This window comes from Phocoena sinus, chromosome 14, assembly GCF_008692025.1.
Source record: "Phocoena sinus isolate mPhoSin1 chromosome 14, mPhoSin1.pri, whole genome shotgun sequence".
In the NCBI taxonomy this organism is placed as follows: Eukaryota; Metazoa; Chordata; class Mammalia; order Artiodactyla; family Phocoenidae; genus Phocoena; species Phocoena sinus.
Genome location: NC_045776.1, coordinates 72675796 through 72702968, shown reverse-complemented (window position 1 = coordinate 72702968; position 27173 = coordinate 72675796). Strand labels below are relative to the sequence as shown.

The 27173-nt window shown below is 53.5% G+C and overlaps 2 protein-coding genes across 4 annotated transcripts; one reads left to right on the top strand and one right to left on the bottom strand.

The window, feature by feature from the left end:
- On the top strand, positions 1-17225 carry HNF1A (HNF1 homeobox A). Of its 2 annotated transcripts, none has more exons than XM_032602740.1 (10): positions 1-1599; positions 8169-8368; positions 9786-9972; positions 10413-10642; positions 11589-11740; positions 11866-12067; positions 12833-13024; positions 14165-14286; positions 14370-14514; positions 15897-17225. In XM_032602740.1, the coding sequence occupies exons 1-10, from the start codon at positions 1271-1273 to the stop codon at positions 16022-16024; spliced, it is 1887 nt and encodes a 628-aa protein (XP_032458631.1). In that variant the 5' UTR covers positions 1-1270; the 3' UTR covers positions 16025-17225. The 2 variants fall into 2 exon arrangements, with proteins under 2 accessions (XP_032458631.1, XP_032458630.1); XM_032602739.1 differs by having other exon boundaries at positions 10413-10654.
- Positions 17137-25232, bottom strand: C14H12orf43 (chromosome 14 C12orf43 homolog). 2 transcript variants are annotated; one of them, XR_004345388.1, is made up of 6 exons: positions 24930-25232; positions 22767-22809; positions 20746-22587; positions 19652-19725; positions 19019-19109; positions 17137-18506 (listed from the first exon to the last, which is right to left on the bottom strand). XR_004345388.1 is itself a non-coding variant. In XM_032602742.1 (6 exons), the coding sequence occupies exons 1-6, from the start codon at positions 25051-25053 to the stop codon at positions 18158-18160; spliced, it is 780 nt and encodes a 259-aa protein (XP_032458633.1). In that variant the 5' UTR covers positions 25054-25168; the 3' UTR covers positions 17137-18157. The 2 variants fall into 2 exon arrangements, 1 of the variants encoding a protein (XP_032458633.1); XM_032602742.1 differs by having other exon boundaries at positions 22489-22587; positions 24930-25168.
- Between the last annotated feature and the right edge of the window lie 1941 nt (positions 25233-27173).

Here is a 27173-nt window from a genome sequence, read left to right as displayed (position 1 = left end):
ATTTGCCTATTCTGGACGTTTCCTATACATGGAATCATATAATAGATGGCCTTTTGTGTCTGGCTTCTTTCACTTCGCATGATATCTTCAAGATTCATGCCTACTGTAGCATGAATCGGGACTTCATTCCTTTTTATGGCCAAATAACATGCCATTGCACGGAGAGACCACATTTCTTCTATCCATTCATCCACTGATGGATATTTATGTTTTTTCTATTTTTTAGCTCTTGTGAATCATGCTGCTGAGAACATTCGCAGGCAAATTTTTGTGTGGACATTTCTTTTAAGTTCTTTTGGGTTTTACATTAATTTTGAATTTTTAATAGAGTATATAAAAATATTTTTTCATATTGATTTCGTCTTGAGTTTTTTGACATCCCCTTAAAATTTGCACCTGCACCAAGTGCTTGACTGGCCACACCCTGCTTCCACTCCACTTGTCCCTGCTAGCTGTGTGACTTTGAGCGAGTTGCTTACCCTCTCAGAGCCTCAGTTTCCTCCTCTGTAAAATGGGCACAATCCCTGTACCTACTCTGTTAGGGGGCTGTTAGGGGGCTACACTGAGGTAATGACGCACGTTACAGACCCAGCCCACAGTAGACTTAGTTGACGCGTTTGCCCTCCTGGGAGGCCAGACGTTGGGGCTGGCAGTGGGGGGTCCTCAGATGGATGTGTCCTAGCCTTGCCCTTGAGGAGAGTTGACCCGACAGCCTAGAACTCTGCTGTTTCTGTTCCCAAGGCTGTTTTTGTTCTCTTGCCTCAGCCTGGCCCCCTACGAGGTCGCTGGGGGAGGGACCCAATGCTGGTCACCCGAAGGCCTCCCTGGCTCCCAGTACCTTCCATCCCAGCTGTCCTGGGCCCCCCACCGCTGCCTCCCCCGCCCTCCGCTCTGCCCACTCCCATGGAAGGCCACGGCTCCCTGTCCCTCTGCGCTGCCATGAGGCCTGCACTTTGCAGGGTGAAGTCCAAAGTTCAGTCCCTTCGCTAAGCACATGGATAAATATGAACCTTGGAGAATTTCCCCAGCTCCAATGTAAACAGAGCGGGCAGGGGCCCTGATTCACTGGCCACTGGGGCCAGGGTTGGGGGTTGGGGGTGCCCACAGGGCTTGGCTAGTGGGGTTTGGGGGGGCAGCGGGCGCAAGGAGCCTGGTTTGGGCCTGCCTGCTGGCCGGCCAGCACGGAGCCAGCCCACGCCGGGGTGGGGGGGGGGGGCGGGAGGCGGCCGGCTCAGTGGCCCTGGGCCGCGTGGCCCGCGCTAGTGGAGCCATGGTTTCTAAACTGAGCCAGCTGCAGACGGAGCTCCTGGCGGCCTTGCTCGAGTCAGGCCTGAGCAAAGAGGCGCTGATCCAGGCGTTGGGTGAGCCGGGGCCCTACCTGCTGGCCGGAGACGGTCCCCCGGACAAGGGGGAGTCCTGCGGTGGCGGCGGTCGAGGAGAGCTGGCCGAGTTGCCCAATGGGCTGGGGGAGACGAGGGGCTCCGAGGACGAGACGGACGACGAGGGGGAAGACTTCACGCCGCCCATTCTCAGAGAGCTGGAGAACCTCAGCCCCGAGGAGGCAGCCCACCAGAAAGCCGTGGTGGAGACCCTGCTGCAGTAAGGACCCCTCCCCTGTCCCCAGCTCCCAAGGAGCCCGGAGGGGCCCAGCCTCGACTCCTGACCAGCCCTTGCCAGTCCAGAGTCCCATGGGCTGTAGCCTTTAGGCTGGTTGTCGGCAAGGGGGACAGGGTCCATTAGAGCTTGGAAGCGGGGGTGGGGTGGGGTCCTAGCTCGGAGGTTGGAGCCTCCTGCCCCTGACCCGGCCCTCTGTGGGGTCCCGAGTCTCCATGAGCCAAGGCTTTCAGCCCGGTGCTTGGGAAATGGGTCATGCCCCAGGGGAGCCCCAAGATGGGGACAAAGCAGGAGAGTCCACGATTCTAGTCCCTGGACAACGGGGGTGGGGAAGCAGGGAATTTTTAGCTACCATGCCCATTTCTACTCCCTCAATCCCAACTTCCCTGCTAGGCACCCAGATGCACCAGTGGGGAGGGGGAGCCCAGGCTGGGGTTTTGGGGGCCCCGCTTGGCCTCCCCGGAACTTAAGCATTCAGTCAGCAGAACCCAGGTCTTTCTTACCTGAGGGAAATGGAGCCTTGGGAAGGGAGCTGCTCCCCTTTCCGGCACAGCCTCAGGCCATGCCCCTCACCAGTGGGTACCGTTAGAAGCCTCCCCACTCTGTACCCCACCCACTGGCTGGCTCCCCATCTCCCGGAGAACTGGGTGGGTCTGAGCCCGATGCCTCCCCTCTCCTCAGCAGAGCTGACCTGGTTACTAATTACCCACGGGCTTTATTATTTCTCTTTTGTTTTATAAATTTATAAATGGCAAAAGGCTCTGATAAGGCCTGTGATCATTAACTTGGAGGGCTGGTAGCCTGGGGAAGCCTGAGCCAACCAACTTCGCACGGAGCAGGGGTGGGGGAGGTTGGAGGTGAGGGAAGGGGAACCTGGGGGCTGCAGGGACTGCCCCTCCCCTAAGGCTCTGTAACCTCTATCCTAACAGCCAGGTGGGCACATGCTGAGGTTTCACAGGTATCATTTTGGGTAGTGTTGAGATGAACTCTGGAGGCACCTGGGGACAACTGCTCCGCAGATGAGGGAACTGAGGCTCTGAGGGGGACGGAGCTGGACTAAGGCCACCCAGCTGGGGCTCCACACCCACTCTCTTTGGTGCCCTCAGTCACCATGACCGGGGCCAGGGGCCAGCTGGGGGTGGCTGGGGGTTCTGAGCAAGAGTCCCAAAGACCACCTCTTTTCTGTCCAAGGTCCTGATCCCAGCTTGGGGTTGGGAGGGCTGGATCCCTGCCTCAGGGAGCTCTCAGGGCCTGCCAGGCCTTTTGAGGGCCTGGGCAGGAGGCAGGGGAGTAGCCAGGGCCCCCTGACTTGGCAGGAAGAGGAGGGCAAAGGGCCCTGCCGCGTTGCAGGGGAGGGGCAGAGTCTGGCATCTCCAGACCCAGGGCGAGGGCAACCCGGACAAGGGTGGGGCAGGGCCAGACCTGCTCAGGGCCCCAGATGGGACTGGGGGCTTTCGGGGGGGAGTGGGGGCAGGGAGTGCCAAAGGCCTTACCTGGCTGGGTGGGGCCTCTTGATCAGCAGCCCCTTTGGTGGGATGATGGGTGGAGGGAAAGGCTTGATCCACAGCACTCGAGCGGGAAGCAGGGGTCAAAGTGCTCCCTGGGGACCAGCAGAGACCTGGAAGCTGAGGGAGAGAGGGGACACATGGAGGAAGAGACAGGGCGTCAGGGGAGATGGAGAGAGAGGCCTGGAGAAGCAGAATGGAGCGGACCAGCAGAGCAGGGAGGGAAGAGGGGCTGACACGCAGCTGGGAGAATGGGCTGGGGAGAGAGCGAGGCGCCCCAAGCTGCAAGGAGGCTGGAGTGCTTGCCTCTCGCCCCGATTGGGTTTTCTTTAATGCTAACAGCATGCTATTTACTTTCCATTTAAATTTGAGATGTTGCTATAAATTATCAACCAGCTCCTTGTTCCTGCGGGGTTTATAACTAACTACCCGGGTTACTTATTGTTCAGGTAACAAAAGGGATCTGAAAACGCCCCGAGGGGAAAAAGTGGGGCCTTGAGCCTCAGGGCACAGGCTGCAGAGGGGTGGGGGACCCCCATGAAGGCCTGGCCAGTGGGGGAGGTTGAGGCTGGAAAGGATGGTGAAGAGGCAGGGCTTCCCGTGGAAGCCAAGTGTGACCAAGTGTGACCTTGGGCAAGTCTCTTCTCCTCCTGCCTCCGTTTCCCTACCCGGACAATGAGTACAATTCAAACTCCCTGCCCTGATCCCCTGATCTCTTCCTGAGGGACCTCCCTCCCTCCCTCACTTTCCTCCAGTTACACTACACTTTGCTGATTCCCACCTCAGGGCCTTTGCATGTGTCGTACCTTCTCCCCGAAACCCTCTTTCCAGATCTTCCTATGGTCAATTCCTTCTCCTCTTTTTGCTCAAATGCCACCACAGTCACTCCCTCTTCCACTACTTCCGTTGGCTTTCCCCTGAAACTTATCATTACTTATTATTACCTTATTTGTCTGTTCTCTATCTCCTGCTATGACAACAGCAGCTCTTCCAGAGGCTTGTTCACCACTCAGACCCCTGATATCCACCCCAGTGCTGACACACAGCATGAATGAATGAGGGACTAGGCTTCTCTGAGCCCTGGGGATGTCTGCTGTAATGGCCAAGGGAGTAACACGTTCCCAGGGCTCCTTCCTCAGTGTCCTCCTGGGCCCTCCTGTCCCTGAGCAGCTCAAACTCAATCTTGAGGGTCTCTGGTCCTCTCCATTGGGCAGCACCAAGGCACTGAGACCCAGGAAGACAGTGGCCAAGGTGGGGCAATCTGACATCCCTAACTGGGGCCAGCCTGCCTGGGCTTGAACCCCAGCTCTGCTCAGGCAGGCAATTTCACTTTTCTGAGTCCCAGTGTTCTCTGCAAGGCAGAGCTGATCATAACGCTCACCCACAGGGTAAGCATGTGAGTGCAACGAACAGTTGCTGTTATCAGTGGTCCCATTTTACAGATGAGCAAACTAAAGCTCAGAGAGGCAAAGTGACCTGCCCAAAGTAACTCGTACAAAGCAGTAAGGCCAGGACTTGGACCCAGGTCCTCCTAATCCCACACTTTGCACAGCACCCTGACGTGGCATGCCTGTCCTTGATACATTTATCTCCCTCTTTACCCTCCTGGGTCATTCTTGCTGTTAATGTCACCATTGACCACTTCCACGTAGTGCTCGAGGACTCACGAAGCGCTTACAAGTGCATTAAGCTTGTTTTCTCCTCCTGACAACCTATGAAATATTAGCTCCCTATCACAGTTGAGGAAACTTCCCAGGGCCACCCAGAGAGTCAGTGGCAGAGCTGGGATTCACACTGAGAACTCGGCTCCCCCTCCGGATGAGTGGCCTTCAGGCTGGTCTCCCAGCTCTGAAGCCTTGGATCCACTGAAACCCCACAGGCCAGGGAGCAAGAGGCCCAAAGCCTCGAACCTCTGACTGACCCTAGAACTGGCAGGAGGCGGAAGGAGGGGGTTGTGGGCAGACCTTCACCTTTCCTGGGTCCTCTTCCCTCTGCTGTGGGGCTGGAGGTCCCAGGACTAGGTCGCTGCTGCTGCTGCTGATGGTAACAATATTGTTCCACTTACTGAGCACTTACTGTGTGCCTGGCCCTGTCCTCAGCATTTCACTCCTATTAGACACTCATTCAGTTCTCCCAATAGAGAACAGGGAGGCAGGCGTGAATTTCACGCTGTGTTACAGGGGAGATGCGGGCCATGTGCACATTGGGCGCGAGGCCGCAGTGGTGGGATTTGAACCCAGGTTGGTTCGACTCTCAAACCCATTAGAGTGAAAGCAGGAGATGCCTGGAGACCTGGCCTCTTAGTTCTGCGTTGGGGAAAATGTCCTGCAAAGAGCCATGTTCTTGGAGACTGTGCGTGTGTGTGGGGAGGGGGGGAGAGAAAGAGAGCAGAAAACAGAGAGACACAGAGACAGAAGGAGAGAGAGTGAGAGAAACAGAGACAGATAGAGACACATGGGGTCAGAAGGATAGAGATAGACAGTAAATCTTTAGTTTGAGCCAGGAGAGGCCCTGTTGAAGGAAGACTGGGCTCCTTCTCTCTGGAGAACAGACAGAGCGAGGGAGGATCTCTCAGGAGGGTGATGACTGCAGTTGGGGGAGGAGGGAGGCTATCGGGCAGCCCAGCCCCGGAGTCAGATAAACATGTTTGCCACGGAGCACAAGGCTGGACTTTGTCCTGCCCTGCCCTCCCAGCTCTGACTGGCACCCGGGGACCGGGGGAGGTGAGGCTCCTACGAAAGCAGGAAGATAGGGCTTGGGGAGAAGTTAAGGGGTTCAGGAAAGTGAAATATTCTTGAGTCCCAGCGAAGTCACCTTGGACAAGTGTTCACCTTTCTGAGCCTCAGTCTTCTCACCTGTGAAATGGGCATACTTCCTAGGGTTACTGTAAGATTTAAAGGACCAGCCCTTACCTGGCTCACCATAAATACTCAAGAAACATGAATTCTCACGGCTATCATTTCTACACAAATGGGACTTTGCTGGACCGACTGCTGATTAACTATATCTGTCCCCACCTTCCATTCCTCCCTGCCTGTATGGGAACTGCTGATAAAAAAAGGAGGAAGTCAGAGGGCCAAAGTGGATGAAAGGCTCTGTGCCCTCATGTCTCGGAAGGGCATTGTCAAGGATGCAGGCGAGACTGGTTCTTTGAGAAAAGAGAGAAGGGCCAGGGGAGAAGGCAGTGTGGGGTGGGTTTCAGAGCACTGGGGGGTTTCTTTTCTTTTCTTTTTTTCACAATTCACTTTTAAACATTATATATGCATATGTAGCATATTATATGATACTAAATTATTGATACATAATTTATGAAGTACAGAAGAATAACAGAGAAAACCCTCCCCTCTCACCCTGTCCCCAGCATCCAATCAGTGACTCCAGTTCATTCTGTATACTTCTGGTATTTCATGTGAACAAAGCAAATACGTAGAAATCTTCTTTTATCCCACTTAAAATTTTACACACATAGCACAACAGACCTACCACACAAACTGTTCCATCTGGGCTTGTACAGAGCTTTCTCAGTGGGTTTTTACGGCTGCATTGTACGGAGGCATGCAATTTGGTTAATCAGCATCCTTTTGCCGGACGCTTAGGTTGTTTCCAATCTTTGGCTGTGGCAAACGACACGGAGATGAATCACTTCCTACACATGCCATTTGTCACATATGCCTCAATTCTAGAAGCAAACTGCTGCATCAAGGCTGTGGGGACACAGGCTTAGGATCACACAGACCTGGGTTTAAATCCCAGCTCTGCCTGTTTCAGCACTGTTGTATCTGACACATGGTTGTAATAGAAGCTCAAGAGAGGATGAAGGGAAGAGAGGAGGGTTGAGACAGAGCAGAAGAGGAAGAGAGAAGAATTTCTATCGTACAGGCAACCTGACCCCTTCCATTCCCCACAGTGAGCGGAGAACAGGAGATTGAGCCACAGGTGGCCTCAGGTCCCCTTGAATCCCTCGAGTGAGAGAACTGAGCCCACAGAGTGGGATTCCGTGCTCAGACACATTTTTCTTACAAGGCCTTGGGATGCCAGCCCCTAACCCCTTCACCTGGGACTCTGTTGAGAAATTAGCCACCCGCCTCAGTGCTGTGGGGAGACTGGCTGCGCCACCATCTAGGGTTTAGTGCAGATTTTCAGGAGGCGTTTTGATGCTGTGATTTTTATCTGACAGACTGACTTAGAACCAAATCCTTTAAGCTGGGGTGGGACTCTACTGGGCTAACCCTGTGACCTTCGGCAAGAGACACAGTGCTCTGAGCCTCAGTGGCCCTGGATGTAAAGTGGGAGAATCACGTTTCTCTCCTTGTTTTCAGACCCAAATTTTTTTCCAGTAGATCTCTCTCATCTATCCATCCATCCACCCACCCATCCACCCATCCATCTAACATCTACCCATCAACATCCCAACTATCCATCCATCCATCCATCCTCTCACCCACCATCCACCATCAATGCACTGACCATCCCATTACCCACCCATCCATCCATCCATCCATCCATCCATCCACTCATTCATTCATGCATTCACCAAGGGCACACTCTATGTCAGGCCTATTTTGGGTGCCGAGAACAAGACAGTTCCTGCCCTCCAGGTGTTTATAGTCTCTCACAGTGGTTAAGACACAGCCACAAATAACATTTCTAGGTAGAATTGGGTGGGGGGGAATCTTTAAAGTAGGCACAAAGATGAGTACCCTCCCCATCTGGCTTGTGCAGCTTCCCGGGGGAGTCTGTTTTTGTCTACATCTGTATCCATGTCTCTGTGTGTCTGTGTTTCGAAACCTTCATCTGTTCCTATGTCTGTGTGGGACTGGTTGGGGCCTGTGTCCACATGTCTGCCATGTGTATGTGTCTGCAAGTCTCTGTCCCCATGTCCTTGTGTCCTGGCATGAGTGCCCATACCTCCTGTCCCTGAGTCTAGGTACAGGCTCCTGGGCTCCACGCCTGCTTCCATCTACCATCCTCACCCCCCGGGTGGACAGGGCTCCCAGCACCCACCCTGGGCTGAGCAGCCTGTCCTCGTCCCCCCGCCTCCCGCCCCAGGGAAGACCCATGGCGTGTGGCGAAGATGGTCAAGTCCTACCTGCAGCAGCACAACATCCCGCAGCGGGAGGTGGTCGACACCACCGGCCTCAACCAATCCCACCTGTCCCAGCACCTCAACAAGGGCACCCCCATGAAGACACAGAAGCGAGCCGCCCTGTACACCTGGTACGTCCGCAAGCAGCGAGAGGTGGCCCAGCGTAAGTAATAACCGACCGCAGCCCTGTCTTCCTGGCAGGGCCTGGGACTACCCGCAGCTCGAGGGTGGGAGCTGGAAGCCTCCCACCCCATTCCTCGGACAGGCAGACTGAGAGGAAGTCGGGAGGATTCAACCAGCATGTATCAGCTGTTCTGTGCAAGGCGCTCTGGGGGAGGGGAGGAGGGTTGGTCTTGGGCATCCTCTTTGGGTGGGTGAACTGGGCCCCTGCCTTCCAAGAGCTCCCTGTGTAGAGGGGAAGCAGGAGAACAAATCATTATGATTCGGTGAGCACTCACCGTGCGCCAGGTCCAGGTTAGGGCACTACAGAAAGCGTTTCCAAGGTTGAGCTGGTGGAGGAGGAGAGAATAATCTCTTCCTCAGGGAGGCAGGGGCATCAGGAAGGATCAACTAGAAGTATGATCTTTTGACTAAGTCTTAAAGTGTGAGTTGAATTTTGACCCATGAAGATGCAGGGATGGGGTTTCAGGCAGAAGGAAGGGCAGTAGAGGCTCCGAGGTGAGGTGTGTGCTTAGGGAACCCGGGCCTCATACCCCACAAAATCCTAAGTGCACTTCCACACTTTTGAGCCTAAGTGTAAAAAAAAAAAATGTTTTTGATGTTTCTTTTATAATTATCCAGGTTTTCAAGGTAATACACACTGAATTTATAAAAAAATAGAAGTAAAGATTTTACAATAAAAATTAGGTGTCCTTCTCCTAAGGCAGCCACTGGCATTCCTGGTCTCATACGTAACCTTCCAGGGGTACTGTATGTATATACTGGCTATATACATATTTCCCCTGCTCTTTGAAGGGCTACTAGCTGTTCTGTTATTCGGAGGCGCCATTAACTGGCCTCCTACCAAAGAACCAGCTGAGAAAGTGTCTGGGTCTCTTCTCTCCTGGCTAATACTTATACTTTAAGCTTGATTTTCAAGTCTGCAATGTTGAAAATAGCGCGGAATCTACTCAGGAGATACAGTTCAAGTTTCTGCTCTACTGTGCGACCCTGGAAAAATATTTAACCTCCCTGATCCTCAGATGCCTCATCTATAAAACGGGATGGCATATGTGTCAAATGTGAACAAATGCTGATGCTTACCTGGAGCCTTGTATTGAGGACTGTGAGATTATATCCTGGCCCGGTAGCAAAGTACGCAGGGGTTGATTAGTGATGTCTCCCTTGGACACAAGTTAGGAAAGGGGCGGTGTGTGTGCTGTGTGTCTGTCATCACTGGATTAGATGACTTCTAAGTTCTAGCTGTAAGCTCCTCTGGCTCAGCATCCTAGGAATGAGAAAGAACCATGGGCATGGTTAGGTGAACCAATTCCAGCATGGTGAACCAGTTCCAGCATGGTGAACCAATGCTGGAAGGTGGGATTGGCCGGTGTTTTGCTAATGGCTCTCTGTGCCCACAGAGTTCACCCACGCAGGGCAGGGTGGGCTGATTGAAGAGCCCACGGGCGATGAGCTACCAACCAAGAAGGGTCGGAGAAACCGTTTCAAATGGGGCCCAGCATCCCAGCAGATCCTGTTCCAGGCCTATGAGAGGCAGAAGAACCCCAGCAAGGAGGAGCGGGAGGCGCTGGTGGAGGAGTGTAACAGGTAGAATGGCTGGTGGTCAGCAGGGCTGGTTTGGTCTGGGCTGGGGGTAGGCGAGAGGGGCTCTGGGTCCTGAGGGAGGCTCCCCAGGTTTTGAGAGCTCCTGCTGTTGGCCCAGGAGTTCTCAGCTCCTGTTCAGTGTCTGACACCTAGCTCCATTCCTGGCACCCACCCCCCACCGACCCAAGCAGCCCTTGAGTGGCTGCTCGTCTCACTCATCCTCACTACAACCCTACACTTACTGGGCTCACTCTATAACTGAAGAGATTAAGAGAGGCTAAGTCACTTGCTCAAGGTTGCACAGCAGACTGGGCTCGGAACCCAGGTCTGCCAGCCTCAGCAAATACTCAGGTAGAGCCCTACTTCTCAGAAGCCTCCCCCCAGCCCCAGCGGAGGGTTCTTCTGTGTCTGATCCAGAGGCTCATGAGTGGCCATTTCTGCAGGGCGGAGTGCATCCAGAGGGGGGTGTCACCCTCACAGGCGCAGGGGCTGGGCTCCAACCTCGTCACAGAGGTGCGCGTCTACAACTGGTTTGCCAATCGGCGCAAGGAAGAAGCCTTTCGGCACAAGCTGGCTATGGACACGTACAGCGGGCCACCACCAGGGCCAGGCCCAGGCCCTGCGCTGCCTGCCCACGGCTCCCCTGGCCTGCCCCCACCGGCCCTCTCCCCTGGTAAGGTCCACGGTGAGTGCCATGTGGGCAGGGGGATTGGGACCGTGGGTAGAGGGAATATGGGGGTGGGTGGGAGAGTTGGGGAGCACCACCCCAGTGGCAGCAGCCACCCAAACCTCTTAGCACTTCCTTACAGCTCCAACCCCACTCTATTTGCACTGTTTTATCCACTCCACTCCTCTCCATTCCATTGACCACTCAACTTTGCCCACTGTATTACATTCCATCCACTCCACCCTCACTTGCTTTCAGTTACTTCAACTCATTCCAGATCAAACCAACTCAATTCATTTCAGCTCAGTTCAATTCAATTCAATTCAGTTCAACTCATTATAATCTAATTTAATTCATTTAAATTTGGAATAGTTTGATCCAATCCAATTCCCAATTGATTCAGTTTAACTAAATGCATTTCAAGGAAATTCGGTTAATTTTCTATCAGTTCAATTTCAATCCAATTCAATTCAATTCGACTCAATCAAACTCAATTCATTTCTGGTTTGATTCAATGATACTCAGTTTCATTCAACTAATTCCAGTTCATTCTATTCAACTCAAGTTTGCTGTGGTTTAATTTCATTACCGTCAATTCAGTTTGGCCCAGTTGTCTTTTTTTTTGGCCACACTGCACTGCACGGCATGCGGGATCTTACCCCGACCAGGGATCAAACCCCGTGACACCTGCAGTGGGAGCGCAGAGTCTTAACCACTGGACTGCCAGGGAAGTCCCTGGCTCAGTTGTCTTTTATTGCGCACCTACTTGTGTTCAAGGAGTTGGAAGCAACCAGCACAGGGCCTGGCAGGAAGTGGACACTCAAGCAAAGTCTGCTGGCTGCATAAAGATGGGGTGGGGGGTCTGCGCAAACCAATGCAGTTTGGAATGATGGGGGCCATGGAGGCAGGCAGGGAAGTGGGGTGCTGAGGCTGGACACTGCTCCCGCTCCAGGAGTGCGCTATGGACAGCCTGCAACCAGTGAGGGGGCGGAAGTGCCCTCAAGCAGTGGTGGTCCCTTGGTGACAGTGTCTGCACCCCTGCATCAAGTGTCCCCCACGGGTCTGGAGCCCAGTCACAGTCTGCTGAGCACAGAAGCCAAATTGGTGAGTGTCCCGCCCCATCTCCCCCCCGCCCCCCCGCCAATCTCCCCTTGGCTGGAAGATTCTGGAGCAGTCCCCAGGGAAGTAGGGTGGGACCCCACCTGACTCAGTTTGGCTTCCCCTCCAAGGTCTCGGCCACTGGGGGCCCCCTGCCCCCTGTCAGCACCCTGACAGCACTGCACAGCTTGGAGCAGACATCCCCGGGCCTAAACCAGCAGCCCCAGAACCTCATCATGGCCTCGCTTCCCGGGGTCATGGCCATAGGGCCTGGTGAGCCTGCCTCCCTGGGCCCCACGTTCACCAACACGGGCGCCTCCACCCTGGTCATTGGTAAGCTGGTGGGGTGGACGGGGGCATCTGGGTGAGGGGCTCATGGGGCTCCCACAGAATCCAGGAGCAGGATGAGCCACTGGGACTCATTCCTTCATGTATTTATTGAGTGCCCACTCCGTGTTCCACTGGTGATACACAAGTGGACCGAACAGCCCCAAATCTCAGCCACCCAAGTGGGGAGGCAGACAATAAGCAGAATATGGGTTGGCCAAAAAGTTGGTTCAGGTTTTTCCTAACAGCTTACAGAAAACCCTGAACGAACTTTTTGGCCAATCCAATACATAAGTTATATAGTACCTTAAAAGGGAAAACAGCTATGGGAAAACAGAGCAGAGCAAGGGGGACTGAAGTTTTCTAGGTTTTAGGTTTTAGTTTGTTTTAAAAAAGCCCAGAAAAACTTTATTCAGAACTATTATGCAGAAACTCAATATATAAGACAGACAGGGAGCTGCTGGGAGCCAGGTACAGAGAGTTAAGCCCCAGGGCCTTTGCATCGTTGTGGAACCCCAGGGCTCCAGGGACCCTAGTTTGACACACCCCCTGCCCTTATGACGAGCTAGCAGCTCAGAGGGGGAGTTAACTTGCCAGGGCTGTAACTTAGTGAAGGTTCCTAGTACAAGGCTGTTTCCTGATTACCTTGTCCCCTCTTCCTACCCACTGGCCCTAGGAGGGAGTGATGGTGCCCCTGGGGGTCAGGGCTGGGCCTGGGGAGGCCATGGAGGCAGCAGGAGGTCTGGCTGACTCCTGCCCCTCCCGCTCCAGGCCTGGCCTCCACGCAGGCACAGAGCGTGCCAGTCATCAACAGCATGGGCAGCAGCCTGACTACCCTGCAGCCCGTCCAGTTCTCGCAGCCTCTGCACCCTTCCTACCAGCAGCCGCTCATGCCCTCCATGCAGAGCCACGTGGCCCAGAGCCCCTTCATGGCCACCATGGCCCAGCTGCAGAGCCCCCATGGTGAGCACCCCTCGGCCCCCCTGCTGGGGGAGGCGGTGGGAGAGACTGGCTGTCGTTGAGCCCAGGGGAAGAGGGTGGCTTGGCAGATGCTGTGGTCTGTGTGTGTCTGATTCAAGTGTGAGTGCTTCTGTGACGGCGGCTCTGCGGGTGCTCAGATGAGCGTCTGTGGGCTGGAATACGTTTCAGTGTGTGAACCCGTGTGGCTGCGTGTGCACGCACATGGGTTTGTGTGAGTGGGTGTTTGTGTGTGCACACCCACGTGTGCCCTTGGGGCCATATGTATTTCTCAGCTTTTAGAAAGGTAACGTGGTGCATATACCATGAATGACACACCTCCCAGCAGGGCTTGGGGCAACACCCTGTCATCAAACACCATGATTCCTGCAGCAAAAGGTAGAATTCCACGAAGTGGGTTAATAAAGACTCAGCCTCACATCAGGTTCAGGTCAGATTTTGCCACCAAATGAGCTCTAGTGCCAACCAGACAAAAACCTGTTGGCTTTCAGACCTTTCTGGAACTTGGACTCTTGGATAAGGGCTTGTGGACTTGAACATCTGTGTATTTGGTTGAGGGCACCATTTATGCGTGTATGTGGGTGGTTGTGTTTTCATCTGAGTCCATGTGAGAATACGTGATTTATGTTGTTTTCTACTGGCATCTGTGTGTGTATTTGTGGGGCTGGAGACTGCAGGTGAAATTCTGGGTTAGACTGTGGAGAGGGGTCCTGGAGATTCAGAAATGCTGCCCCCTCCTCAACCCCTAACAGGAGCCCTGGCCTTTCCCTCCAAGGCCGGTACTTAGTGCCCTAACAGCACCTGTGCCTCCCGTTGCCCTTCACACCTGTCCTCTCGAGATGACCGCAGGAGCTGGGTTTGGGTTCCCAGCCTCGCCCAGGCTCCTCTCCACCGAGACAGGCAGAGCAAGCCCCTGCGGTTGGGGAGAGCGTCCAACCCCTCTACCTGGAGCTCCCAGTTTTGGAAATCAGCCCTGAGTCCCCAGCCACTGCCCCACTGGGCTGCTCACCAGGCCCACGCCCCATTTCCCCTGAGCCCCCCACCTTGAGGCCCTCCTGGGAGGGGTCCAGCCCAGCCCAGGTGCCAAGTCTGTGTCCTCCTCTCTTCTCCCTCCCTCCCGGCCAGCCCTCTACAGCCACAAGCCCGAGGTGGCCCAGTACACCCACACGGGCCTGCTTCCGCAGACCATGCTCATCACCGACACCACCAACCTGAGCGCCCTGGCCAGCCTCACGCCCACCAAGCAGGTAAGGCCCAGGCCTGCCCCGGCCCCTCCCTGGGTCCTGCCCCAGTGCACACCCTGGGGGCTCAAGAGCTGCCCTTCTGCCAGGTCTTCACCTCAGACGCTGAGGCCTCCAGTGAGTCTGGGCTTCACACACCAGCGTCCCAGGCTGCCACCATCCACATCCCCAGCCAGGACCCTGCTGGCATCCAGCACCTGCAGCCCACCCATCGGCTCAGCGCCAGCCCCACTGGTGAGTGGCCTTTCCCTGCCCCCCCAACCGCCGTCCCCATAGCTGGGGAGGAAGTCGTGGGCAGCAGAAGGGGGGCAGGGAGGGGGTAAATGCGAGGGAGCACCTGTGCTCCCCTGAAGTGAGCCGAGGGGGGTGTGAAACCACAGGAGATGGGCCTGTCTCACAGGAACATCTATTAACTCAGTTGAGGAAAAAGATAACCGGAAGAGGTGGTAGGGGGTAATCAGGAGGTAAGAACTGGGCTTGCTGGGGACCAGAAGTGACTTATGGATGTGTTGCTTTAGCTCAGGGTTTAGCATTTTTTTGAATTCGTTGCCAACAGCTAAAAATTAAGAGCTTTCATAGACTTCTGGCTCCTCTTGCAAAGTCAGAAGGATTCGTGTTGCCCCATGGCAACCACAGAGTGTGGGCTCTCCAGCCCACCACGTCCCACCCAACCCACACATTTCCATTCCCTGAAGACCTGAGTCTGCAGCCCACAACGTCAGGGTGAAGAGCAGGCACTTTGGAGTCAGGCTGCCGGGCTTTGAGACCCAGGGCAGCCACTTGCTAAGTGTGAGCTTCAGCATCCTCCATCCAGCCCTGGTGGCTATAGGGACAGTCACCGAGGGCTCCACGGTCCAGGCTCCGTGCTCTACCCATGAGGTGTGTGTTGGCATCCCCGTTTTACAGATGAGAAAGCACTCAAGGAGGAGAGGGATTTGGTAGCGCTTCCAACAGCCACTAGGTAGTGGGGCCAGGACCTGAACCCAGGTCCAAACTCAAAGCCCATTCATGCTCTCTTGAGGGTTCTCCTGAGACGCAGAACCAATAGGAATACACACACACGCACATATATTTAAGAAACTGGCTGATACGACTGTGAGGGCTGGCGAGTCTGAGAGCTGCAGGGTAGGAAGTGATGCTGCAGTCTCCTTCCCCAGGAAACCTCAGCCTTTGCTCTTGAGGCCTTCAACTGACTGGATGAGGGCCACCCACATTATCAAGGGAACTCTCCTTTACTTAAAGTCAACTGACGTAGGTGTTAACCACATTACAAAATACCTGCACAGCAACGCCTGCGCTGGGGTTTGGCTCAATGACTGGGTACTAAAAGGCAGCCGAGCTGACGCATAAAACTAACCACGACACCGGCTCACCAGCGCTTCTGTGATGTTCCCACTAAAATGTGCTGGGAAGGCCACTCCCTCGTGGCCCTGGAGCCTGGCGGGGGGTTAACAAGGCCCAAGGGCAGAGGTGTGACTCTGGGGTCCGGTCACCTGCTGAGATTCAGGAGGTGGTGAGGTGCCACTTTCCCATCCCGAGTACCCCTTAGGGATGGTGGGCGGGGAGGGGTCGGGATGGGCGTGGCAGGCAGCCAGCGGCCTCCTCTGCCTCTGCAGTGTCCTCCAGCAGCCTGGTGTTGTACCAGAGCTCCGACTCCACCAACGGCCATAGCCACCTGCTGCCATCCAACCACAGCGTCATTGAGACCTTCATCTCCACGCAGATGGCCTCTTCCTCCCAGTAACCATGGACACGGCCTCCCAGGGGATGGGCCCTGGAGCCTACACAGCCTGCTGCAGGGGTGACCAAGACATTTGAGCCTGCAAAACTTTCACGGCCCCCAGGCTGCTGCTCTTCCCTGGAAAACTGTGCCTCAGTCCCCACCCTGTTCCCCTCAGAAAAGGGGGGTGTTCTGAGGCGCCCCAACCCGAGGAGGGCTGCTTCAGTGCACAAGAGGGAACCGTGCAGAGCTTGGAAGCAGAGCTTGTTCCTGGTGGGACTCGGGAGGGACTGTCCCTGCTGCTCAGGGTAAATCTTGTCACTTGGAACGGGAGGGGGCAGCCTTGGACTCTGGTACCCCCAGGCCGGGCCTGTGGAGATCCCTGGCACCCCGCAGGGAACTGCCGGCCACACTTCTCAGGACACCAGCCTGTGTAGCTGGGAGAGAGGTCACAGGTCAACGTGGCCCCATTCTGTCACCTGTGCCCCAATCAGGCCACTCCACCCAGCCCCCCTTCCTGCTTTTAACCCACACACCCATTTGGACCCACCTGTCCCCCCTCACATAAGCATCGCCTGAGTGGCTCCTCTGTGCCAGGGCCTGGGGCAAGCAGGCCTCTCTAGCTTCCCTCGTCCTGAGCCATCCCTCTCCCCGGCCACCATGACCTCCCGTTTTCTTGGACATCTGTCCCCCTGTGCATCACACCTTCTGATGTCAGCCTGACATCTCACCTCTACTGGAAAGCCCCCCACCCCCGCAGGCCTAGGTGTTGTCCCTGCTCCTATGGGAGACTCGTGACTCTGTACCTGGTGCCAAGTCAAGGTCGGGGGGCAGCAGACCCTTCCCTGCTTTGGGGGAGAAGCTGCTAAGCTCAGAAGGCAGTAAGGCCGGGGCAGCTGGCAGAGCTGAGGCGCCCAGAGGGAGAAGAGAGGCGAGACCAGAGGAGAGGTTGCCGCCTGGAAGCTTGGCGCCCAGCTAGCTGAGGGGAGGCGTTCACAGCCCCCCACCCCGGGGAGGCTGAGGTCCTGCGGGATAAGGGAGCCATGCCAACCAAGGGCTCATCTCCCTGGGGCTGCTGCAGACAACCCAGCCCTAGTGGACTGCCTCCATCCTGGATTGAGGAAGGAACCAGGGGGGAATGGCACCCCCTGCAGCTTGCAGCTGGCTAAGGGCGAGCCTGTACATTTATTTAACTCTTAGTAAATGAGGAACATGTTGAAACGTCTTGCTTGTCCACACATCGTCCAGATGGGATTGGGCAGGCTCAGGGGGGCGGAAGGGGACCAGGAGCCCAAGGAGGGATGGGGCCGGCACACACGCTCTCACATCCCACCTCTGTCTTCCTTGCTTTGCCGAATCTCCAAGGCCAGGCAACGAAGCCAGCACTTCACCTTCACCTTGAACTTCTGCTCCTTCTTGCAGGATACATAGGTCCACGAATCCCCCAGGCCACAAGTGCTGTGACACTTCCTGAAGTCTTGACGCTGGGGTAGGGGAACACTTCTGGGGGTGTAGGCAGGACCCCTCCTGTGTGATGCTTACTTATAGTGGCTCATCAGGATTCAGCACAGACGGGAGGGCGGCACCCAAATCCCTCTGTTACATTCTGGGTCCCTCGACAGTTTATTTTGAATTATCCAGCTGGCTCAGAGACATGATCATGCATGGTGTATTCACAATGTGAAGAAAGAAAATTCTGGAAAACCAGGTGGAGGCAGGGATCTCTCTCCTTCTTTTCCAGACAATGTTATATCAGGTCTGTGTGGCTTGGAGGGAGATGCACAAAACTCCTCCTGGGGCTTGGCATCTCGAGGACACCCTCCCTCGTTTTCTTCAGGTCATGTCCCACACCAGGCTGAGGAGGCGGAAGCTCTACCACTTGGCCATCAGCCTTCAATGACTGGGAGGCTCCTCCTTCTTCCTGAGACCACAGAATGTTCTGGTACCACGGGTCTGCCCCAGCCCCAGTGGGAGCACAGAAGGGCAGGCCTTGCTCGCCCTACAACCGCTTCTTTGCCCTGACCCTTGGGCCAGCCCCAGTCATGGGCGACGTCTAGACTTGCTAGCCAAGTCCTTGCACTTGGAGAGGGAGGCGGGGCTTGGACATGCCTTGTACCCCGCAGCTGCCTGAGCTGGGCCCCGTGCTCACAGCAGGGCTCAGTTTGCAGGCATGGCTGCTGCGCTCTTTGCTGGCGGGGACGGGGAGGTCTCACTGGCCCTCTTTGCCTTTTTCTTCCTTTTCTTCTTTTTGGTCCCAAACGGTGCCTGGTCTCTGTTGAGCCCGGCGGACTCCCTTCCCTGCTCCCCAGATGCGGCCTTGCTTGCGGTGGTGGCCGCGGGGGCGAGGTTGGTGCTGTCCTCCTTGGCTTTCTTTTTCCACTTCCTTTTCTTCTTCTTTGCCTTTTTCTCCATGTTGCCAGGGCTGTGGATGGCGGACTCCTGGATGATGTCAGAGGCTGACACAGCCGCCTCCCGGCAGCGCTGCAACTCATCGCCGTCCTCGCTGCTGCAACGGGAGTGCAGGCCGGGTCAGCTGGAGTCGGGACGGGGCCCCAAAGCCACCTCTCGCTGCCTCTGTCCAAGCCACCAGAGAGCGGCCACAGACAGAGGGTGGCAGTTGGAGAACTCAGGCTTGGCAGTGAGGCAGAGCTGGGTTCCAATACTGGCTTCTCTGCTTCACGGCTGTGTGACCTCACATTGTGACTTAACCTCTCTGACCCTCAGTGTCTTCATCTATAAATTGGGGATCTTAACAGAGCCCAGGCCTCACAGGGATGTCCCAGGAGTGCAGTGTCTGGCACAAGATGGGTGCTCGAAAAGCAGTAAACATCCAAAGCCAACGGCCAGTGGAAACTCTTCCCCCTCCCACTGAGGTACTATTTCCCCAGCTACTGACAGGGCTCCTTCTGGGCCTGGACCTCACTGGAGTTGGCCTGGCTATTTCGGGGGCAGGGGGACTGGCCAAGACAGAACACAGGCAACAACGAGGGAACTGGAGGAGCGGGTATGTCATCTCACCTGGAGCTGGAAGGCAACCGTTTCCGGCGGGGCTGGGGAGCAGCTTCCTTCTCAGGGCCTCCAGGGATGGACGTGAAGAAAAGGCGGAAGCCTGCAACCCACAGGGGCAGAGTCAGCACCGCCAGGGGCACCCCAGGGGCCGAGGCTGCCCCATCTCTGCCCTCAAGGAGCTTCCAGTCCAGCGGGCATCGCTCCTGTCTAACTACAAAATGGTGCATCGTGGGATGAGAGGCACACTTGCTACCTGCTGCAGTGAGAGGATGGGGTGCTTGAGGGGATGCTGGCTGCCGAATCAAGTCAGCAAGCCCTCAGAGGCTTCAGGGAGTCAGCAGCTGAGCCTCCCGCCTAAGGCAGCTAGCAGAGTGGCTAATGAGTTGGGCAGGGGACAGAGACTCATGTGGGAGAGGCTGCAGGGTGCAGTGGCTAGGCACTCCTGCTTAGGGTCACCTCGGGCCAGTGTCTGCATTCCTCAGAGATCCAGTCCCCTCACGATTCCCCCCCTGTGAACAGGATCACCATAATACATGCCTCGGACAGGGGCTGCAGGGATGAAAGAAGATAAAATGCCAAAAACGTATTTCCCAGCTCCAGACTCACAGGAGGCGCTTAATAAAGGAAAGTATAACTGCTCACCATCATCCTCCAGGACGCCTCTCGGTACCTCAGCCTTTCTTGGCTCCTTCACTACTTCTGAGATGGTAATGGAGCTAAGGGAAGAGATGGTGGATTTAAGATGAGATTCTGGGTAACAACGAAAATTCTTTTTAATTAAAACTTGCCTTTCTCCCTTTAAGTGGAGGGGGTAGGGTAATGTGATACTAAGTGCAAAGGCGGAGAGCACCCCGGCCTGATGGGGACGCAAATGTCCACAGTGCCAGCTCAAACTGCGGTGCCTCACTGGTTTAAACCCTACTTTATTCCAGAAAGTGCTGAAGAAGTTTTGAAGATACTCACAGTACAACAAAATGAGTGCAATTTCAAATAAGGCAAAGAGAAAACAAGAGCAGGAAGGACAGAAAGAGCCAGACATGTGGCCAGGAAGCCCTACACACTTGCTAGACAGAGGGTACACATTTTGTTCTGAACTTCCTGGCAGCAAGCACGAAAAGGGAAATATGACCAGTCTAGAAAAAAACAGTTCAGAGGTCAGCTCCTAGAGCAGGGCAGACCTGTTTTGTTGTTGTTCGTTTTTTTAAAATTTTTAAAAACTTGAGCTAATTGTAGATTGACTTACAGTGCCAAGAAATAATATGGGGAGATCCACGGACTCCCCCGCACCCCGTTTCTCCCTCTGGTGACACTGCGTGTAACTAGGGTCCGTTATCACAACTGGGAAACTGACTTTGCTACAACCCACCAACCTTTTTCAGACTTCAGACCTGGGTTTTGAATCCTGATTTTGTCACTTACTAACAAGGGACTTCATCTCTCTGAGCCTTTGTTACCTGTCTCTACATTGCGAGTAATAAGAGTCCCTGCCTCCGAGGGCTGTCACAAGAATTAAATGAGACAGTGGACACCAAGCCCTGAGCACAGAGCCTGGCTGCAAGCCAGTGCTCAGTAAACAGCAGCTACAACGATGCTGAAGATGACTACTGTTGTCAAGATAAGCAATGAGCTTCACAGGACCCCCTTTCTCTAGAAGCACAGAGAGAGTGGGGAGAACTGACGAGACCAGGAAGCAGGTCTTGGGGGAATGCTGTCGGGGGCAGTCACCTCACACGCACCGCAGAGACCGACGCTCTCAGCAACATCCTCGCAGCGAACACAGCAATGCACTGGGTGCTTCTCCTAACTGCCTTCTGTAGGTGCCAGAGGCCTCCCCGAAGTCCTGTGTGGGACGCGGTCTGGGGAGAGGGAGCGGAGACTCGGTCTGGCCCAACTGGGCGCCGCCCCTGACCTGGGTAGTATCTAACCCAGTGGTTCAACGTTGGTCCGCAGGGGACACCAGGCAATGACTGGAGACACAGTTGGTTGTCACAGCTGGTGGAGAGACGCTACTAGGATCACATGGGTAGAGGCCAAGGATGCTGCGAACCATCCTACATGCACGGTATAGCCCCGCACAACCACGGACGATCCAGTCCAAAATGTCAATAGTGCCAAGATGAGAAACCCTGATCTAACACAGGGGACCAACTGGAGTATCATTTCTTTGGAGAGAAATATGGGAACACTGCAGGGAATATCCTGACCGCGTGTAACCCGCATCCTGTTGGATTTCCACCTAGGGAAGCATCCATTGTGGATCACTGCAATGCCAGGCAGGCCCTGGTCACCCTGAAGCCGAACCATCATGGAGAAAAACCGCTCCCATGGGTTGAGATGCTAATTGACCTTCCTAAACATGTTTAACACATTCCCAGGTTGGGGGACTGGCACTAACGCCATGAGGGTGCAGGCTGCTGAGGCCTGGCCCAACATTCTGTCTGGGAAGAGCAGCTGGTGTGCACTTTGGGAAGGCTTATTTGTCCTTTTTCAATGACTACTTCAAATTGAAGGACTATGGCCTGAACACCCTCAATCTCCTTTTCAAAACCTGATAGGCTGGGGACTTCACTGGTGGCACAGTGAATAAGATGCCGCGTTCCCAATGCAGGGGGCCCGGGTTTGATCCCTGGTCAGGGAACTAGATCCCACATGCATGCTGCAACTAAGAGTTTGCATGTCACAACTAAGGAGCCCTGGAGTGGCAACTAAGACCCGGTGCCACCAAATAAATATTAAAAAACAACAACAACAACAAAAACCCTGCTAGGGCTCTGTCAAGTGGGGATGGATGTAGACCAGCGTATCCCGGAACACGTCCCATGACACGCCATCAGTCATCCATGGAACAGAGGCATTGTGGCCAAATGAATTCACCAGATACTGGGCTAAACAAAGTTACACAGGTCTCTTTACTGCAGGACTTCTCAGGGCCTTGAATACACTATTAGGAATCTAAATCTCCCAGGCATGGGGGTATGCAGAGCGCAGCGTTTCTCCACCTCTTTGCTGTTGGACCCCTTTTGTCAAGAGCCACACTCTGGACTCGCATTTCTAGGCACCTATTTTGGGAATGCTGACCTGGATCTTTACAGATTGTATTCTCACAGTGCCTGGCATACAGAAAGCACCCAAGAAATAGGAATTCAGTCGGTCCCTTGCCCTCTTGCAGAGGGAATGAGCTCGGGTTCCCATCTTCCTCTCATGGTAGCCGGATTGCACAGTGGTTAAGAGCAGGGCCTTTGGAGTCAAAGCCACTCTGCTCCTTCCTCCCTGTGACTTCAAGCAAATGCTTCCTCTCAGAGGGGAGCCTGTTGCCACATCTAGAGAAGAAGGACAACGACAGGACCTTCGTGGTAGAGTGATTATGAAGCGATGAGGTGACAGATGCCACATGCTTGCCGCGATGCCGATTTACACACTCTGAGCTTCCAGGCCATGGGAGCCCTTACTCTTCGTATTAATGAATAAGGGCAGGTTACCTGTCCAGCAGGGCTCCCAGCATCTTAGCTACGTGCGCTCGGAATTCAGGGGTGGTCTGCAGCTCGTTGCCGTCTTGTTCGTGCTCATCCACCTTGTGCCTACAACACACACGAAAAGGACCTCACTTCCTGCCAGCTCAGAACCTGCCCCCATGAGGGCGGGGAAGACATGTGTCTGGTTCGCACTGACATCCCAGGGTCTAATAGCCTCTGGCACACAGCAGGGGAGCAATATCAATGAATGAATGCGTGAAACGTGAACCCAAAGTGCACAGTACCTGAGGCTCGGTTGGGTGGCTGGCAACTGAGTATTTGCAGCACCTGTGAAAATAACGAACACCAAAGCATTTATAGAAGAAACGACTATAGCATCAGTTGTGTGCCGAGCACTATTTTATGTGATTTACATGTATAACTCATTGAATCTTTCCAATGACCCCATGGGGTGGGGGTTACCATTATCCCCATTTTGCAGGAGAGGAAACTGAGGCACGGAGATGTAAAATAGCTTAGCCAGGGTCAAACAGCTAATAAGCAACAGAGCTGGGATGAGGACCCAGGCCACCTGGCTCCAGAGGCCCCCCCTTAACCACCATGCTGGACAAGCAAATGTAATTTGATTCCAGTATTTATTGAGTGCCTACTATGTGCCTGGCTGTGTGCTAAGTGCTGTGAAAGAGAGAGAAGAAGGGGGCTCAGTTATGTTGATCACTGGACTGGGAGTCTGGCTGGGGTCTCAGCCTCCACATTCATTAGAGGTGCCTTTCCGGCAAGTTCATTTATTTAAGAACTATTTTCCTGACCACTGTGTAGGCCCTGGGGATACCATGGTGAAGGGATACCAGCCCTCGTGAAGTTCACATCATGTAACCCCTCGCTCAATAAATATCTGTGGATCAAGTACAGGCCAGAGTTGACTCTAGGTGCTGGGGATGCAGGGATGAAAGGAAAAAAGACAGGATAAATAAAGAGGCAATTGTAGAAGAAAGGAAAGCATTATATACGAAGGGAATCGCACAAACTATGATGATGGTGGAGAGAAGGCATGTAACCCAGCTTTCCCGAAGAGATGGTGTCCCAGCTGTATTATTAAAGGATGAGTGGGAGTCAGACAGGAGGGGGAAAGCAGTCCATGAAAAGAGACCGATCACATAATTGCTGCTATTTATTGGGCCTTTAATGTGCGCCAAGCACTGCACATACATCATCTCAGTTCCTTCTCAACCTTATGGGGTAGGTACTACCATTACCCCCACTTTACAGATGAGGAAATTTAAGTACAGTGAGATTTAAGTACCTTGCCCAAATTTCTTACTGCTAGTAAGTGATAGGGATGGAAAGGCATTTCTGCTTATAGAAAATGAAGAGAAAACTGCAGAGTTGTGGTGCCCACAGTATGGTCTGGAGCCTACCTACGGGAAGTGTGCAGTATGGCAGGAAGGCAGAAAGGGACAGGCAGGCAGGGAATGGATTACCAAAGGGCTTGTAAGTCCTTTTCAACAAAAGCAGGGGTTCTTTGCCATGGCCTGCTCTGGCAGTCTGGTAAAGCCTGGATCCCTTCTCAGAATGTTTTAGATGCAAAAAATGTAACACATAGGATTACAAAGAAAACCAATGATACTGAAATTCAGTTATCATTAATAGTAAAAAGCCAAATTTGGGATAGTATTAATATATGTGCTTCTTCATTAATGTATTAAATAAGATCTACTGATGGGTCTAAAAATTAATGTAATTTTAAAGCAGGGATGAGTGGAAATAATTTTTTTCAACATTTTATTATGAATAAAATATTTTTGATGTATCTGCAAAGACTGTAATGGGATTTGAAAATCTGCGACTTTTGTTAAGACAAAGTAACAGGTATTGCCAAGACTACTGCGGCTTGTTCACATGCATGATGGAAAGAGATGCTAAATTTCAAACAGAGATTAATGAAAGTAAAGATGAAATATTTTTCCCATTCAGATTCACGGACCCTCTGGATTTTGTCCGGGATTAGGTACCCTTAAGTTAAGGGGTTTTGGATTTATTCCCAAGGCACTAGGGAGTCACGGTCAGAGAGACGTGTAGGACACAGCTCGCTGGCAGCCCCAGGGAGTGAGAAAGTGTTGGAGGCGGGGAAAGGCTGGACGCGAAAACCCAGTAAGGGTCGCAGGCACCTCGGAGAGGTGGTGGGCTGCCCAGGGTGCGACAGTTAGGATGGACCCAGGGAAGCAAAGTCAAGAGACATTCAGGTGACTTGGTATCTCTGAAGGGGATAATGGAACAACTCTCCCTGCTGAACTTGTCCGCGCTTTGACTCTGAACCCCACCCAGGCCCTGAAGCCTCCTCGTGGAAAGAAGTCTAATTCCAAGGACTCCCTCTTCACCATCCATCCTCAGGCCGCAGGGGAAGATCCTGCGCCCTTCGGCCAGACTCCCCGAACATAGTCCCCTACCGGCTCTTGGCTCCTCCGGGCCCCTCGGGCGCTGCTCCAAGCCCCAGGCCGGCATTGCCGCCTCGCGACACCGGTCCAGCTCCTCCGCATCGCTGCTGCTGCTGCTGCTCTCCAGATCGCTCATGGCGCCAGTGGGCGCCGCCACCTTGAAGCACCGCAAAGGGTTGTGGGGAGTGCCTCCAGGAGCGATCCTCTTTCAAGATCCCACAAGGGAGCGGAGCAGCACAGCGCATTGTGGGGATTGTAGTTCTCAGACTCAGGCCGCCATTGGTCCTAAACTGTTATGGAGGTTTCCTTAAACGTGAGAGTTGGAAGGGCCTAAGAAATCAACTTATCTATCCTTGAGGAGGAAAATGAGACCTATAGAGAGGGAAGAATTGCTTAAGGTCACACAAAGGGTTAATGAGCCAGGATTGGTTCCCAGGTTTTGGTAAATCCGTCTGGGCATCAAGAGCACCTTAGGGAACTTTTTAAAATGCAGATTGTTGAGTCTCACTAAAAACTAGGCGAGGGCTTCCCTGGTGGCGCAGTGGTTGAGAGTCCGCCTGCCGATGCAGGGGACACGGGTTCGTGCCCCGGTCCGGGAAGATCCCACATGCCGCGGAGCGGCTGGGCCCGTGAGCCATGGCCGCTGAGCCTGCGCGTCCGGAGCCTGTGCTCCGCAACGGGAGAGGCCACAACAGTGAGAGGCCCGCGTACCCCAAAAAAAAAAAAAAAAAACTAGGCGAATCAGAATCCCCGAGAGTGGGACTCAGGAATCTGTATTTCCTCCAACATCCTAGGGCCTTGCTGCTACTCAGTGTATAATTCGTGAACCAGCAGCACCGGCAAACTCCAGAGCTTGTTAGAAAATGCAGAATCTTGGCTTCAGCCCAGACCTCCTGAATCAGAACTTGCATTTAAACAGGATCTCCAAGTGATTTGTGTGCACATTAAAGTTTGAGAGGCACTCTCCTAGGTGATTCTGTTGCACAATATGGTTTGGGAAACATTCTGCGTTTTTCTAGCTCAGGACTTCACTCAACCTGCATGCACATCGGAAACATTTGGGAAACTTTAAAATACTGACTCCTAAGATCCCCCCAAGACCGACACATTAGAATCTCCACAGTTAAGATACTCCAATATAAAATATGAACAAAATCACTTTTGTCTTTGGAATGCTTTTCTTTGTGTTTTATCTTTGAAGCTGAGTGTGTCAAAAGTTTTAAAAAATAAACTCTCTGGCCTCAGCTTTCCTATTACAAAAGAGAGAAAGGTAACTTATTCATCATTCTATTAAACAAGAATTGGTCCACTACCTACAATGTGGGCTCTACTGGGCTTTATAAAGGATACAGAGGGTGTGGGATGGACTCACCTGTCTGCTCCATGGAAAGGAGGCACTCTTTCCGCCCCTGAAGGCAGAAAGAGGTGGGAAACAGGCTGCTATTGATAAATTGCCCAGAGACTATTGAGAACCAATTATAAAGTACATTTTCCCCCCCTACGGTGAGTAGTCCATTAGAAAGTGGGGCAAAGGGGAGGGGGGAAAAAGCAAACTTTTTAATGGGTTGATTGGAGTAAACCTGATCACATGATGTCCTTTGATGCTAAAGATGCTATTACTTTCCTTACATCCTTGGACAATTAGGTACTGTTTGTGTGTGTATTGCAGGAGTTGAGGGAATTTTTTTGTTTGTTTGTTTTTATATTGGAGTATAGTTGATTTATAATGTTGTGTTAGTTTCAGGTGTATAGCAAAGTGAATCAGTTATACATATAATATATCCACTCTTGTTTTAAATTTTAGATTATTTTCCCATATAGGCCATTACAGAGTATTGAGAAGAATTCCCTGTGCTATACAGCAGGATCTTATTAGTCATCTATTTTATATATAGTAGTGTGTATATGTCAGTCCCAATCTCCCAATTTATCCCTCACCACCCTACCTGCCTTCCTCTGGTAACCATAAGTTTGTTTTCTACATCCGTGACTCTACTTCTGTTTTGTAAATAAGTCGAGAGGATTTTTAAAAATTTATTATATTTTTACTATTGGTTGTGTTGGGTCTTTGTTGCGGTGCGCGGGCTTCTCATCGTGGTGGCTTCTCTTGTTGTGGCGCACGGGTTTAGGTGCTCCGTGGCATGTGGGATCTTCCCAGACCAGGGCTCGAACCCATGTCCCCTGCATTGGCAGACAGATTCTTAACCACCGTGCCACCAGGGAAGTCCAAGGGGACTTTTAACACCACATCATCCT

Excerpts from the sequence above, each read along its gene's own strand:
- HNF1A (XM_032602739.1), top strand. The coding sequence starts at position 1,271 with ATGGTTTCTAAACTGAGCCAGCTGCAGACGGAGCTCCTGGCGGCCTTG. Across the intron at positions 1,600-8,168 it reads GTGGTGGAGACCCTGCTGCA|GGAAGACCCATGGCGTGTGG; the intron begins GTAAGGACCCCT and ends CTCCCGCCCCAG. Across the intron at positions 12,068-12,832 it reads CGCCTCCACCCTGGTCATTG|GCCTGGCCTCCACGCAGGCA; the intron begins GTAAGCTGGTGG and ends CTCCCGCTCCAG.
- C14H12orf43 (XM_032602742.1), bottom strand. The coding sequence starts at position 25,053 with ATGAGCGATCTGGAGAGCAGCAGCAGCAGCAGCGATGCGGAGGAGCTG. Across the intron at positions 22,810-24,929 it reads CCCGGAGGAGCCAAGAGCCG|GTGCTGCAAATACTCAGTTG; the intron begins GTAGGGGACTAT and ends TTATTTTCACAG. Across the intron at positions 18,507-19,018 it reads CGGTTGCCTTCCAGCTCCAG|CAGCGAGGACGGCGATGAGT; the intron begins GTGAGATGACAT and ends CTCCCGTTGCAG.